Here is a 16,105-nt window from a genome sequence, read left to right as displayed (position 1 = left end):
AAACTTTTCTGTCCAATGCTCAAGCTTCCTATGACTTTGATACTAATTGTTTTCAAGAGAAATAACCGAATTTTTGAGCTTTGCTAGTTTTTTTTTAAATAACTTTGTTGTTTTATCGCTTAGTATCATTATTGTCAGTTTTTTTTATTGCTAAGAAAAATTTAATTAATGCAAATAGTCTTTTCAGTTGATAGCTTTTGCTTTCTGTGACTTATACGCTGTTCGTTTTAAAAAAAATATTAGTGAATTTTTGAGTTTTGCTAGTATTTGTTGAACTTATTGTTGTGTTTTCCCTCAGCTCATTAACGACAGGTCTCACCGGTTTCCGATGAGGATTCAGGTACTCGAAGTATTTCTATCAGTCGGTAGCCATTGCCTTCTCTGACCTTTGCACTATTCGCCTTCAAAAAATTTTAGCGAGTTTATTTGCGAAAATTGGTTATTGTTTGTTGTATCATTCAATATCATCTGTGACAGGTCTCATTCACATTTAATGACAGGTAGATAATGAGAAATAAGGGAAGATAATTGGTTGCTTGAGTCCATAGAAGTCTTTTTTTGATTTTGAACCCGTCTTCAAAAAGTAAAAGTTGATTTTTAGTTTTGATTGCTAATGCTGTTCTTGTTGCTTAGCCTTAATAGTGTCAAAACTGACAGTTTTGATTGACCTTAATGCGGAGTAATTAATTATCAGGTCATAAAGTAGTTCATTGTTCTGGATTGTATTTCAGGACTTGCCCTGCTATGTGTTTCTGTTTCAGGGGAAGCAATTTTATTCATGACTTGAACTTTTGACTTTTGTTTTCGAGTATTGACTTCTGTTTTAGAACGCTGACTTCTCTGCTAAAATTTGACTTCAGCAGTAGTTTAGTTGCTAATATTTAGTAATTAGGAACTGCTTTTAATGTTCAAGGTCGAAAGGTCATCTCTAGAAGTTTTCCTATAAGAGTCCCTTCTCCCTATTCAAACTACAGAATCCCCACATATATAAAGGTAATATTTGCTGGTAAAGCGTAGCTGTACGGCCTTTTAATTTTATATGCTTTGCTTCATATGTTACTCTTTTTAAAGTGACTATGAGGTTGAATAGCGTGATTAGCGTTTGTGAGTGGTTTTCGTCATTAATATTGAAGCGCTTTAAGGTTAATCTAAACTCATTCAAAGTTGATAAAGAACTCCTAATGGCGGCTGTTAATAAAAAAGCACCGATTTTCAAATGTAACAGGTAATTTGTTCTTTTTTCAAGTTAAATAATCTTCAGAACAATTGTTTCTTAGGCATTTTTTTACAACAACTTGTTCAAATCTGCTTGGTATCTGCAGCTATCTACATTCTGCGGCCCAAGAATTTTTTGAGCTAGTTTGATCATCTGTCGGCTATTTTTTGAAAATATTCGCTTGGTCGTTTTTGCGTCCTTCCGATTTTACTCTTTTTTGCAGCTACAACTTCTGGCTTTTCATACTCAAAAGTGAGATGAACGAAAAAAAAACAGGGCATGGAATCGCGTTAAACATGGAATCGATTAGCGGTAAAAATTCATCAAATCAGGATAAACTGATGCCAAGGGCATCAAATCGCTGTAGTTCTGTTAGAAATTGACTCGTCTCTAAGAGTATGACTCACCATAAACTGCTGGGAGGTAAAAACTGGTGAAAATAACCTCACTATTTTGCGCTTCTGAGCAATTTGACGTCGGACTTCAGTTTATTTTTCAATGGTAATAACCAGTTACGTTGTATCACATGTTGTTGATTGATTTTTTGATGATTGCATAGGTTTTGTAAATATGGAGTTTCAAAAATTTCAAGTTTCTAGCTTACTTTTTTGGCATTAAAAGCAAAAGTCTTTTGAGGTTTTGAGATTAATTTATTATTATCCAATATGTTTCGTTTGTTTTTGTTAGCATCTGTGTTGTATGTAGCTTCGCTTCACTTATCGTAAAATGCAAGTAAAAATATCCAATTATTGTTGTAATGCAGGAGCCGCAGTTTTCAACCCTGGGTCCCCAAAGTGACATGCCTTCGTCATCCTCCTCTTCGCACAATGCGAGTGGTGCTGATCATCACATGGGTGGAGATGGAGTTGAGGTGGGGGTAGAGGAAGAGGATCTGGACCAGGACGAGATCAACGCATACGATGATGAGGAGTCCACTACCACCACTATGCACTCAACTGGTTCGTACTCTTGTCTTGACATATTCAGACACACTTTTTGTTTCGGTCCACACTTTAGTGGGCTCCATACAAATTCTTCGCCTCATACGCGAGAGTTCTCGTTTGTAACGTGCGATATAATACCAAATTTATAATACCATATTTTTTTACAACCATACCTCAGTGAAATATGGGGATCTATTGTTTCGCCCCGGCAGTGGGCATTTAACTTTTATGCACTCAAGCGCACGTGCTGTTTTTCTACATAGTAACATGCTTTATAACAACACATAATTTGTAATTGGGGAGCCTAAAAATCACTGGGGGGGGGGGTGAATGGATCCAATTATGAGAGTAAAAATGATACCGTGCCACTTTCGATGCATTTTTTATATAGAACAACTATATAATCCAAGCTGGCACTTATTGTGCAGCTCATGTGCTTGAGTTTGTCGTAACATGGAATTTGGGACTGTATGTGCTTAAAAAACTGAAAAAGTTATTGAATGGAGAGTTCTGTTTTGAAGCCAGAAGACTGTGGGTTGCTGCAAGAAAAAGTACGGAACCTCTTTCATGTTTTGCTCTGTCTCTTATCTTGTCTATCGTTCCTCAGACAAATGTAATCATTTGTTCATAAGGCTTATTTTTTGCTTGTAGTTTGGATTTTCTTGTAGAATTGTTTTTCATAGCCGCAAAGCGATAGCTGGGGCTATTATTGGCCTTATCTTGTTTTTATAATTCAAAGAATTTGAATTGTATTGGCGCGCTGTCTTTTTAGATCTGCTCACACATTTTCATGATTTTTGAAGTCAAATTGGAGTGGTGGTTTTGCTCACGCCGAAAAAGGAAGTGGAGCGAAAAAGCAAGGGATTTTGAGGCGTGAAATTTTTTCACTCTAATTTTAAATTAGAGTGAAAATGGTTTTTGAACAAAAATTGGCTCTCTCGCTCGTGGTGTTTTTGTTCACATGCGGAAATTTCACTTTAATTTTTTACTGTTTTTTTCTATTTTTTGGGTCGGATTTTTTTCTTAATGGTTTTCCCAATCCATTCATAGTTCATTCTAGGCCTAGTTTTTTCGTATGAACCAAATTTCCATTTCTCGTTATTTGTTTTCTTCTTGACATGCGACATTTTGACTTTGATTTTCTTTTTTTTTAATTTTTTTGATCTGATTTTAAAAAATGGTTTTCCCAATTCGCTCATAGTCCGTTTGAGGTCTAGTTGTTTGTTTAGTCAATGAAAATTCTTTGAATGGTACTTCAGCACTTGTCCTGCTATGTTTTTTTATTTCGTCAAGATTTTTGTTGCAACCATATGACATCACAATCTGCTTTTTGTTCATTCGTTCATGCAATTTCAACAGAATTGCGTGCGTGACGTCATTTTTGCTCTAAGTGGAGCGATTTTTTTGTTCATCTGCGTGATTAAGTTTTTGGTCACACGTGACGTGCCTCACTCTCAAAAATGACTTCCTCACTCTGAAATTGACTTTTCTTTACCTCACTTCAACTGAGTGTGTCACTATAAATGAAGATTTTCGAGAGCTTCTAATAGAAGCAGCAAAAAGTTCAACAGATTCTTAATCAAAATATAACATCTCAGCATTTAGTTAGTTTTTTGGTATGTTTCACTAGCTTTTTGAGACTGCAGATCTACAAAGCTATTGCGGCCATTCTCTTGCAATCAGGCAGCTATGTTTCATATGTTTCATTTGGATAAATTTTGGCTTGTAATCAGTGGACATGGCTCATATTTCTTTTTCGGATAACTTTTGGCTAGTAATTAGTGTATATGGCAAAATCCTTTTGACAATTCATGCATTGAATGAATCTTTTTCATGTGTGGGTTTTTGTTTCGTAATATTGGAAGCATGCTACTCCACCTTTGGGTTTGTTTGTCCAATTCTACTTTTGTATTGGTTTGACTTAATAGAGTGAGTCTATTTGTGCACCGTGAGGGATTTAAACTTCGACTTATTTATAATAATTTTTTTGGCTTGAGCGTTTGAAATTCAATGAAAACTTTCATAATCGCAATTTTAAAAAGTTTTCAATGTTTCGAATCTTTGAATTCTGTTTTTACTGTTTTATTTCGACAGGAAGATGGCTAAGTGATTTTACTTAATCGCCACTGCTAATTCAGAAAATCGTTTTTTTACTGATTTTTTTTCAATTTGGTTTTCAACTTCCAAAATTATTTTAAATGCCTTTCTGCTACTATTTTTGGTTATTATCTATACTAAGTTAATATCATACACTTTAGTTTTTTGCTCTACCTTAATGAGTTGTTAAAAAATGTAAAGATTTTTACATTTCTTTATTTTGTTTGTTTTTGATTTCATTTAACTTGATGCTGCTCTGAGAATTTGTGGAAACTAGTATAGCGATGTTTGAGTAATATTTACGAGAAAAAATTCATATTTCTGCAATTTTTCCGAATACGTTTTGTTAAACGATTTTTTTTTCATTTGAGTTCTAATCTGTCTCCTTTGTCCTTTGTCTTTTTCCTGATCAATTCAAAATTTACAACTGTTTGAATGGAATTTAGTTAAGTCTTATTACAACTCGATAGAAGTATTTGTAAAATTTTCTGAAATGGTGTGACGACCCAATTTGTTGCATGCTTAAGTCTTAATTTTTGTTTTTCATTGTTCTGTTCAGTTCGTAAGAATGACAGCTGTCTTGTGTTTTCCCAATGTGTCTGTTGGCTGGCACAATTAATTGCAGTTTTTCTGGAATGGTTAATTCAGAACACTTAGTAGCCCGGTCGGTTTTTGAGATTGTCAGTTTTTCTTCATCTTAAGTTTTTGGCTTTTCGATGTTGCCATGCTTTTCCATGTTAACATGTACATTTATAATAATAAAAATACAAAGTTTTGTCGTTTGAAGATATCACGTGAGTTTTCTGTCAAAATTTTGTCGGAGGATTTAAAAATGTGCGGCTTTTTTCAAGTTTTCCGAATGACGCACGATTGTTTTCTTTGGTTGAGTGCATGATATCTATGCTGAAATTTTTCTGTATTGAAGTTAAATCTGGGGCGGCAAAGAACTGCTTTGAGACAAAAGGATGACTTTTAGGAAGCTCCGACACTTCGATTCGCTTGGGGATTTCTTCCTGCTATGCTTTTTGTTCCGCCATCTGGCTGTCCTTTTTGGTGTGTTCTAGAGCAGTCTTTTGCCGGACTTAAGTAGTTTTTTCACGCTTGATTTCTTGTATTTTGCGTGATCTAAATTGGAGCTCGCAAAGGTGCTATCACCAAGTTGTTAAGGTCGCTGACTCTTATCAGGGAGATCAAGAGTTCAAACTTCACGTCTCCAGTGTGGAAATTTTTGTACGAAAAAGTTTCCTAGGATACACCCGTCTCGTTTGCATTAAATTACCCCGCCTGTCATGGCTAGATTTTGATCATGCGTGATTTACTTCACTCAGCAGAAATTCACTCAGCAAATTTTTAAACTTCGAAAATTTAAGCTGATTAAAAAAACTTAAACCTAAGTATGTAATTTTTAAGACACCGAGAACGTTTTCAACTCATTTATGTATCGGTTTCTATATATTTTGTTGCACGGACGTCCATTCCGCAGCTATTCCGGCAATCTGCTGGCGGTGTTTATGAATTTCGTGAGAAATATTGACTGGAATATGTAATTTGCAGTATGGATAAATAGTAATTGATAAATGGCACTATCTAAAAATCATTGCCTGTAAACGCTCGCTTGAAAACAGTTAAATAATTGAATAAAAATTTCGAGCACTTTTGCGTATCTGTTTTTTAAACAAATGCAATAATTCAAGAGAAACTTGAATAAAAAGCCATAAAAGCAATGCAATCATGTGACAGAAAGGAGAGTTATCGTGTTTGTTTTTAGGACATGTGGACATGATCGCTTCAACAGAGAGTGAAGTTGGCATCATAGTGGCGGGAGGAGACCAAGGATCATCCCACGTCATGGAACGACAGCCTCACTTCTCCCAAGTGTCACAAGTAGAGACATACAACATCGAGGCCATGGAGTCGTCGTCAAGTGCCCAGTCGGGCATTTTGGGTGCTCAGAATAGCGACAGTGCAGTCTGGACGAAGTCTCCAGATAGGCTGCAGCAGCAGGTGGCTAATTTGGAAACAGACAGCAGTGCGCCTCAAAGTCCTGCTACGGAGGTAAATAAAAGTTTTCGAAAGCAAAATAAATAAGGCTGGATAAGAATTATCTCTCACGTCTTATTTCTGCTATTCAAATCTAAAAGTTTACTGTTGTTGCTTTTTCTTGACTGAATTGCCAACCTGTTTGCCATAGCTTTAAAGGCCGAGCAGATTAATAACAGCCTAATGACTGGCATACTGTTTGGATATGAGAGTTTGAATTGTATCAGTCCGCTGAATTTTATGACTCGAAGAGGAATATTGGTTTTTAACTGCTCTCGATAGAAGCAATTATTGTAAACACGTGTGTCTTTTGTTTATGCAAATTTTTCGCTGGACCGTTTTGCGCTTTTCTTCTGGAATAATCTTTGACTTCTCAAAGTGACTTTTTGTGCACTTCTTGACTTTTGAGTGATTGCAATTGCTCTCACTCCGAAATAAAGTTTGTTGTTCGAGTAAAACCGATTGTTAGAAACTCTATGACAAGTCCGATGGCTGAGTGGTTAATACTTAATACTTCCGTTGAGGTGACGGAAGCGGACTCAGGAGGTCGGGGTTAGAATCCTACTGTCGGTTGATGTTTTCGCACCCATGAAGAAAAATTTATCAAGGCTACAGCCCCTGAATAAAATTGCGCCGCGTGTCATTCGAGAGCAATTTCTCCGACGTAAGTCGCTTTATACTAATCAATAATTTTTTGGCGTGTATTATAAACAGGATGTAAAAGTCAACGCCGCATGTGTTTAGGTCAAACGGCTGAACGAATTCAAGAGCAGGGAGTAGAGATACAGGTTTTCTGATCATTCTGTTTTTGGTAAAGCGAGAAAATTGTGTTTAAAATTTTCTCTAAGCGAACGGATTTTTTGATCACGCGTGGTTTTCAAAGCAATTTTTAGTTCTAACTCACACGTTTTCAGTCAAAGGTGTTTCTCTCAATCGTCCAAACTGTTTTTTTTTAGAAATGGTTTTCCCAATTCACGCATAGTCCGCTCTAGGTCTAGTTTTGTTTAGTCCATGAAATTTCTTTGAATTGTACGTCAGGACTTGTCTGGACGTCAGGACAATGTTTTTTACAGTTCAAAGAATTTGAATTGTTTTGGGGCGCTGTCTTTTTTTAGATCTGTTCACATATTTTCATGATTTTTGAAGTAAAATTGGAGTAGTGATTTTGCTCACGCCGAAACAGGAAATGGAGCGAAAAAGCGAGTGGTTTTGAGGCGTGTATTTTTTTCGCTCTAATTTTAAAGTATAGTGAGAAAATGGTGTTTGAACAAAAATGCGCTTTCTCGGTAGTGGTTTTTTGTTCACATGCGGCAATTTCACTTTGATTTTTACCGGTTTTTTTAGATTTTTTGGATCGGTTTTTTCTAACTGGTTTTCCCAATCCATCATAGTTCATTCTAGATCTAGTTTCTTAATTGAACCAATTTTTCATTTCTCGCAATTTTTTTTTGTTCACATGCGGCATTTTGACATTGATTTTGGCTTTTTCTTTTTATCTGACTTTTTTGAAATGGTTTTCGCAATCCATTCATAGTCCGTTCCAGTTCCAGTTTTTTTGTTTAGTCAATGCAAATCCTTTGACATGTACGTCAGGACTTGTCCTGCTATGTTTTTTTTTCGTCACGATTTTTGTTACGACCATATGACGTCACACTCACTTCAAATCTGCTTTTTGTTCATTCTTTCATGCAATTTCAAATAAATTGCGTGCGTGACGTCATTTTTCGCTCTCAGTGGAGCGAGTTTTTTGCTCATTTGCGTTATTTTTGTTCAAACTTGACTTACCTCTCTCTCAAAAAGGACTTCCTCACTTTGAAATTGACTTATATTTACTTTAATTCAAAATTGTAAGGCCAAATGGGTATGTGTTACTCTAAATGAAGATTATTTGAGAGCAGCTAACAGAGTCTGCAAAAACTTATACAGATTTTAAATCAAAATATAACATCAGCCTTCAATGAAAAGACGAATTTTTTGATGTCTTTTTTATTGTTTTTTTTTCGAGACTACAGATCTACAAAGCTATTGCGGCTATCTCCTGGCAATCTGCCCGTTATGTTTTTAAGTTTTTCGATCTGTTTCTATATTGTTCTTCAGCTTTTGATAGAATTTGGAGAGTTTCATGGTTGTAATTAATTATTCTAGCTGTTTTTGTTGTCTCTCAATTTGATTGATAATCATTTTGACTGTTTTGCTGAAGAATATTGAGTAAATTTGAGCAATTTTTTTTGCTGAATTTTGTCCGTTTTTGATTTTTTTTGCTTATTTCTTCTAATTTTTTGCTTGTTTTTTGTTTGTTTATGGATAAATCTTAGTTCAAAGCTGTTTTTTTGGTGTTGCGCTGACTCTTGGAGACTAGACATGGCACCTTTCAATGATATAAATTATATAAATTTCTATTTTTTTCGAAGTTTCTGTATCTTGGTGTTGTTTATTCTTTCTCTGCAACGTATTGAATGGGTGACTGATATAGCAGAGGTATGACAATTTTCTCTGAATAATGGTTGTGAAGAAACTTAAATGTTAAGTAGGGCAATTTTTACTTAAATTTATAGAAAATCTAAGTTTTTCATTTTTGTTGAATTTTTTAATTGTTGCTTAATAATTTTCAGCCAAATTTTGCGAGGTTGAATGATTTACCTTAAGATGTAATTGAAATTTGATCTCAGAATAATGGCAAGGAAGCTGCAATTAACATTTCGTAGAAAATTTTGTTAGTGAATGATTATCTCTCAATTTGATTGATAATCATTTTGACTGTTTTGCTGAAGAACATTGAGTAAAATCGAGCAATTTTTGCTGATTTCTGTCCGTTTTTGATTCTTTTTGCTTATTTCTTCTAATTTTTTGCTTCTCTTTTGTTTTTTTATGGTTAAATCTTAGTTCAGAGCTTTTTGCTTAAATTGATAGAAATTTTTGCTTAAATTTACAGAAAATCTAAATTTTTCATGTTTGTTGCATTTTTTAATTGTTGCTTAATAATTGTCAGCCAAATTTTGCGAGGTTGAATGATTTACCCTAAGATGTAATTGAAATTTGATCTCAGAATAATGGCAAGGACGATGCAATTAGCATTTTGTAGAAAATTTTGTTAGTGAGTTTTATAGAGAATAGAGAGTTATTTTTCGGTTTGGGCCATCTTCGTCTCCCCTCTTGTTTTTTTCTTTATAATCCCATTTTTTGAGGTTTTTTGTCAACGGGCGAATTTTTGTTGAAACCTGCCTGCATTACTGGGTCTTTTGACAAAAGTTTTTGAGTTGCAACTAAAAGCAAATTTTATCAGATGCTATATCTATTTTTGTCAATTAGTTTTCCCATGTTATTTTCTTATCGTCGAAACAAAATGCCTGTTATAATTTTTAATAGCCGCCGTGTGCCTCTCAAACGGCTATTATTTGGCGCTCTCCTTCTTTTCGCTTTACCTTTTGATCACGTTTTTCGTTTTACATAAGTCACGGCTTTCAGGTTTGACTTCTGGCTTACCTCACTCACTGTTTCAACTGAATGGTTTTTAAAACATTCACTCAATTATTTACGCAAGATAGTGAATACAGTCAAGGTCAATAGAGCAAAATCAAGAGAGACGGGATAAACAAGTAAAAACCGGTCATTAAGTCATTGAGAGTTAGGTTATCAAAGTTCATTAGTGTTTGCTAGCTGACATTAGTTTTTAGCTGATTAGCTTTCAGTATAGAAGCTGAACTAAGTATAGTTTTAGAATCCAACCGAAACTGCGCGCTGAATTAGGACATTTTTTGATACTGAAAAAAAAGAAAAATTTGGTTAACTTCTCCCTTTTTTTTTAATCTTTTTTTTTCAATACCGATGGGCATGAAGCGCGTCAACGGCGACTTTTTTCCGGCAATCTGCCGGCTATATTGCAGATTGAGCATTACGTCGGTGAGGTGGGGCAGTTTTTCACTTCGAAATTTCTACAGTTTTCGGAATTCTTCCCCCTGTGCTTTTAAGATGTTCAAACTTTTTTTGCCTTTTCTTGTCAATGAGAAGTCAAATTTTAGTGGTGATTTTCGTCACACTAGAGTATTAAGAGAAGCGAAGAGTGAGTAGCTTTAAGGGGTGAAATTGATTTGAAGGAAATTTTTGATATGAAATGAGAAATGTGTTTAAGCGGAAAGTGTTGCTTAAATGGTCTTTTTCAGGTGCGTTAATTTGGCTTTTTTCGCTGCTTTTCTGTACGCATAGGTAAAAAGGACAATACACGTATTTTAATGATGCATAGTTGTACTAGTTGAAACGCCTCAAAAGGCAACTAATGGTTTTCAATGACTTTGACACTATTTGTATTAATGAATTAAAAGAAATATTTTCGAATTAGCCTGTTTTTCTGGTTTTGAATTTTGAAGTTTTCTCTAAATTTTATAGTTGCGCAGCTGTAATATGAGCGTAGCTACATTGCGTTGATCTTGGTTTTTGGTTATGTTTTGTCGTATGACGCTCTATTCCATTTTACATTTCACGCCGCAAAATTCAAAGGAAAGTTTTTGCTTGCAGCTGTTTCACTTTTGATGTTTTTATGTGCGTGACGTCATTTGTTAATACAACCCCTATACAACCCTAGTGATTCAATAATTTGTTTTTTAGGCGGGGGATACTTTATTTTAACTCATCTCTATCTGTTTAATAGCCGCCGTCAGCCTCTCAAACGGCTCTTATTTAGGTGCTCTCCTTTTTTTATATCGCTTTACCTTATGATCAATTTTTCGTTTTACATAAGTTGCTACTTTCACGTTTGACTGCTGACTTACCTCACTCACTATTTCAACTGAATGGTTTTTAAATCCATTCACTGAATGAATTACGCAAGATTGTGAATACAGTCATATTCAAAAGAGCAAAATCAAAAGAGACAGGATAAACCGATAAAGCGGAGTCATTAAGTCATTGAGAATTAGGTTATCAAAGTACATTAGAGTATTTGCTAGCTGACATTGGTATTAAGCTTATTAGCTTTCAGTATAGAAGCTGAACTAAGTATAGTTTTAGAATCCAACCGAAACTGCACCCTGAATTCGGACATTTTTTGATACTGAAAAAAAAAGAAAAATTTGGTTAACTTCTCCCTTTTTTTATCTTTTTTTTTCAATCCCGATGGGCATGAAGCGCGTCAACGGCGACTATTTTGCGGCAATCTGCCGGCTATATTGCAGATTGTGCACTACGTCGGTGAGGTGGGGCAGTTTTTCACTTCGAAATTTCTACAGTTTTCGGAATTCTTCCCCCTGTGCTTTTAAGATGTTCAAACTTTTTTTTGCCTTTTCTTGTCAATGAGAAGTCAAATTTTAGTGGTGATTTTCGTCACACTAGAGCATTAAGAGAAGCGAAGAGTGAGTAGCTTTAAGGGGTGAAATTGTTTTGAAGGAAATTTTTGATATGAAATGAGAAATGTGTTTAAACGGAAAGTATTGCTTAAATGGTCTTTTTCAGGTGCGTTAATTTGGCTATTTTTGCTGCTTTTCTGTACGCATAGGTAAAAAGGCAATACACGTATTTTAATGATGCATAGTTGTACAAGTTGAAACGCCTCAAAAGGCAACTAATGGTTTTCAATGACTTTGACGCTATTTGTATTAATGAATTAAAAGAAATATTTTCGAATTAGCCTGTTTTTTTGGTTTTGAATTTTGAAGTTTTCTCAAAATTTTATAGTTGCGCAGCTGTAATATGAGCATAGCTACATTGCGTTGATCTTGGTTTATGGTTATGTTTTGTCGTATGACGCTCTTTTCCATTTTACATTTCACGCCGCAAAATTCAAAGGAAAGTTTTTGCTTGCAGCTGTTTCACTTTTGATGTTTTTATGTGCGTGACGTCATTTGTTGATATAACCCCTATACAACCCTAATGATTCAATAAATTGTTTTTTAGGCGGGGGATACTTTATTTTAACTCATCTCTATCTGTTTAATAGCCGCCGTCAGCCTCTCAAACGGCTCTTATTTAGGTGCTCTCCTTTTTTTATATCGCTTTACCTTATGATCAATTTTTCGTTTTACATAAGTTGCTACTTTCTCGTTTGACTTCTGACTTACCTCACTCACTATTTCAACTGAATGGTTTTTAAATCCATTCACTGAATGAATTACGCAAGATTGTGAATACAGTCAAATTCAAAAGAGCAAAATCAAAAGAGACAGGATAAACCGATAAAGCGGAGTCATTAAGTCATTGAGAATTAGGTTATCAAAGTACATTAGAGTATTTGCTAGCTGACATTGGTATTAAGCTTATTAGCTTTTTGTTTACAAGCTGAATTAAGTATTGTTTTAGAATGCAACCGAAACTGCACGCCTTATTAGAACACTTTTTGACATTAAAAAAGAGAAAAATTTGGTTAATTTCTTCTTTTTTTTCTGTTTCAATCCCGATGTGCATCAAGCGCGTCAACGGCGGCTATTTTCCGGCAATCTGCCGGATAAGTTTCTATCTGTATCTTACGACACGCAAGTCTCTTTCGCAGCTATTCCCGCAACCTGCCGGCTATTTTAGATGCAACTTTGCGCACTTCCAACTTTTTGTCTGACCATTTGACTTTTCGTCCTCAAGTACAAAATAAACAGGTGAAGACCGAAGGGCATTAAGTCACCGAACAGTTTTCTTAGAGCCTTACGAATTACTAGTCTCTAACTATGCGATTCACCAAGTCTGCCGTGTTGACATAAATTCATTGTGTGAAGGGAGCTCAACCCCCGTCGACCATCACCCTGAATTAAGCTTAAGCTAGCCTCACTAGGAACAGGCTACTGATGAAGCCAAGTGCACGCCATTTCGAGAGCAATTTGCCCGACGTTATTAGGTTATCATTAATGACTTGTTTGCCAAATTTGGCCCTTTTATGCTTAGTTGCCTTTGCTTAACACAACGTAGTTAAATCAGCCATAAATATTTAGACTTGTCGCCAAATATTTGTAAACTGTATTTATTCAGGTCGGAGACGGAGCAGTGACGTCAAGTAGTCACGGAGCTGTGGACTTGGATGTCTCAGAACAGCCTCAGTTGAGATCCATTGATAGTGTGGCCAGGAAGACAGTTCGGCAGGGGCGGCCCAGACTCAGACGAAACCAGAACAGCCAACTGGGCCAGGGCTCTTCACAAGAACCACCGCCTAATTAAAAGAAGAGAAGCCACCAAACCAGACTTTGTGACTTTTTTGATTATGAATTATACTGGAGCTATAGAAACTTCATATTTTTGGGGACTTTTCAGAGTCCGCGTGAATCTATCATGTTTATGAACATTGGGATGTTTTCTGTTTGCCCCTCCCCCCAAACTCCATTTACGAACCTCATGGCAAAATATGTGCTGTTGTACAGCAGTCAAGAAACAATGCGATTTTGCAATTAGTTCAGGCAAAATGACGGTCCATTTGATGCGTGTTAATCCTTGACATTCGTTTCCTTTTGTCTCAACGATGTTTGAGTTTTATGACAAAATGGGTACCAAAAGGTTGGGACAATTTTTTTTTTTTTGGGGGGGGATTACAAATGAACAATTATTAACAAATACAACTCGAGGTTTCTTTACATGGAAACATTTGTGAATAAATAGGCAGAAGTTTGAAAAGTAGTCATCTATTTTGGTTATGAATTTTGCCTAAAATGTGTAAAGGGTTAGTGATCTTTTTAAACTGTTTAATTGAATAGCCAGTTTAATGTTTTGATGTATTCTCCAGTAAGTTGATTTGCTTGAAAAATGATATTGATTCGTAACTTGTTCTGTTTTGTGTTATTGGAAGTAATTTAAATTTCAGCTTTTCCCAAGATTTTTTTTTAATTGAGATAATTTCAGCTTCACTTCATGTTTAATTGCGCTCAAACGAACTTTTTAGCAATTATATTGGTCCTGTCGGTCTTTTTTAATGCGATTTTTCGCTTGACCGATTTTTTGTCTGACCCATTTGACTTTTCGTCCTCAAAAACGGGATAAACAGGTAGCGCCCAGTGAGCATTAGGTGCTCTTAGAGCCTTTCAGGTCACTATTCTACAAGTATGCGGTTCACAGAAACTGTTTTGGAGACTTATACTTATGTGTGAAGGGCGGTTCTAAGAGGTTGACCCCCCACCACATCAGCCCCCTCTCACTTCACCCCCCCCCCCCCAATCCTCACCCCTGCACATCGTTCAGGCCATAAGGGCCCCGTGCAGTAAAAAACCGCCCTCCCACCGTTGACCCACTCCCCCTGTTGCACTCCACCCCATCACCCCCCCCCCCCCCCCCCCGGCTGCGCTCATCTCACGCCCCTTCAATTAAGCTAATACTAGCCTCACTAAACCGTGGCTAGCTACTGACGAAGCAAACTGCTCGCCGGTCGTTTGGGAGCAATTCAATTCGCCCGACTTTAGTCGGTTTTGTTTTTACTTTTTTTGATTTTTTTTATCATTTTTTGGAATGATTTTCCTAATCCATAGTCAAATCTAGGTCTTGTTTTTAGTTTCAATGAAAATTCTTTGAATTGTAGGTCAGGACTTATCTTGCTGCTTTTTTTCGTCGTCAAGATTTGTTACGACCATATGACGTCACAACAACTGCTTTTTGTTCAACATCTGCTTTTTCTGTCGTCTATGCAATTTCAACTGAATTGCGTTCGTGACGTGACGTCTTTTTTAAACCTTGACCAGTCACAGATACATGAATTGAATACAAAAATCAAACAACCAAGTAGTGTCCGTTACAGTGTCCTCATTTTCGGATACCTGATCCTTGTTACTAGTGGACATGATAAGATAGGACAAAGTGTCAACGTTTCCACCGTAGCAGTAATCAGACCCAAGAGGAACACATGTTTTCGAAAAAAAAACACTGAATTCCGATCCACATCAACGAGTACAATTGATATTAGTCCGGCAGTGTAATTATTTAAATGGATTTAATATTTCCATATTATAACAGAAAACTTCAGTTACATTCAAATTATGTCGCATATCTCAAAATAAAAATTAATTAAGTTTATAAAGTCAACCCAACCAGTAAACAGTAGTTCTAATTCATTTTCCAAATTTAAAGTCACGCCATGTTGAACAAGTAACCTTCCACAAAAAAGGGTTCCTTTTGTAAGCTGAGGAGAAGAAAGTTGTAAGTTGCTTGGGGAAACTTTTTTTGTCTTGTTTGATTTTAATTTCGCTGGGTAGTTCATTCCAATCTAGTATCGCTAATCTAACAAACGAGTTTTGCCTTTTGATAGAGAAAAATTTTTGGTCCCAGAACAATTTTTTTGTCCTTATAGACTCATGAAGATTCCAGATGATTAAAGGACGTCCCGATGTTGGTGAAAAAGCAGGTCGTAACTGTTTTTTTTATTTTCCAAAAGTATTGTAATCTTTTTGTTTTTAAAAAGAGTTTTACGGGTAGTATATTCCGACTGCATTTAATATCTTGAACAGATTCAAATTTTTGTCTAAAAAAGGTTGCTCGTAATGACCAGTTAAGCTGTTTCTCAAGAGACATTATTAAATTTTGCTCAATTGCGTGAATGATAACCGCTGAGTAGTGCAAGTGACTTAATACTAGGGCATTTAGGACAAGTATCAATAGTTTTTGTGGAATTGATCTTCTAATAGCATAAATTGTTTTTATTCCTCGGGCCATTTTTCGTAAGATATGTTTCACTTCCTCTTGAAACGTTAAATTGCTGTCTATGTGAACCCCTAAATATTTTACTTCAGGTTTCTCGTCTATTGGAATTGAATCTAAAATTATCTGTTCACTGAAATCTTTTCTTTTGCTCCTACCAAATATCATGAATTCAGTTTTAGAGGTATTAACTGTGAGGTGATGTTCATGAAAAAATCGA

The 16,105-nt window shown here is 35.8% G+C and overlaps 2 protein-coding genes across 2 annotated transcripts in view; both read left to right on the top strand.

The window, feature by feature from the left end:
• LOC142335838 (nucleoprotein TPR-like) overlaps positions 1-14,077 on the top strand; it is a 36,128-nt gene extending 22,051 nt beyond the window's left edge. The window contains exons 7-9 of the mRNA XM_075384166.1: positions 1,980-2,175; positions 6,026-6,312; positions 13,243-14,077. Coding sequence (XP_075240281.1) covers positions 1,980-2,175; positions 6,026-6,312; positions 13,243-13,428 — 669 coding nt within the window. The 3' untranslated portion in view covers positions 13,429-14,077. The remainder of the gene's footprint in view (positions 1-1,979; positions 2,176-6,025; positions 6,313-13,242) is intronic.
• The window catches only part of LOC142335883 (uncharacterized), a 126,287-nt gene that overhangs the window by 100,795 nt on the left and 9,387 nt on the right, over positions 1-16,105 (top strand). The gene's annotated exons all lie outside the window — the stretch shown is intronic.

This window comes from Convolutriloba macropyga, chromosome 3, assembly GCF_964194025.1.
Source record: "Convolutriloba macropyga chromosome 3, txConMacr16.3, whole genome shotgun sequence".
NCBI classification, from domain to species: Eukaryota; Metazoa; Xenacoelomorpha; order Acoela; family Convolutidae; genus Convolutriloba; species Convolutriloba macropyga.
The sequence above is the reverse complement of the archived record's forward strand: the minus strand, read 5'-3'. Positions and strand labels throughout refer to the sequence as shown.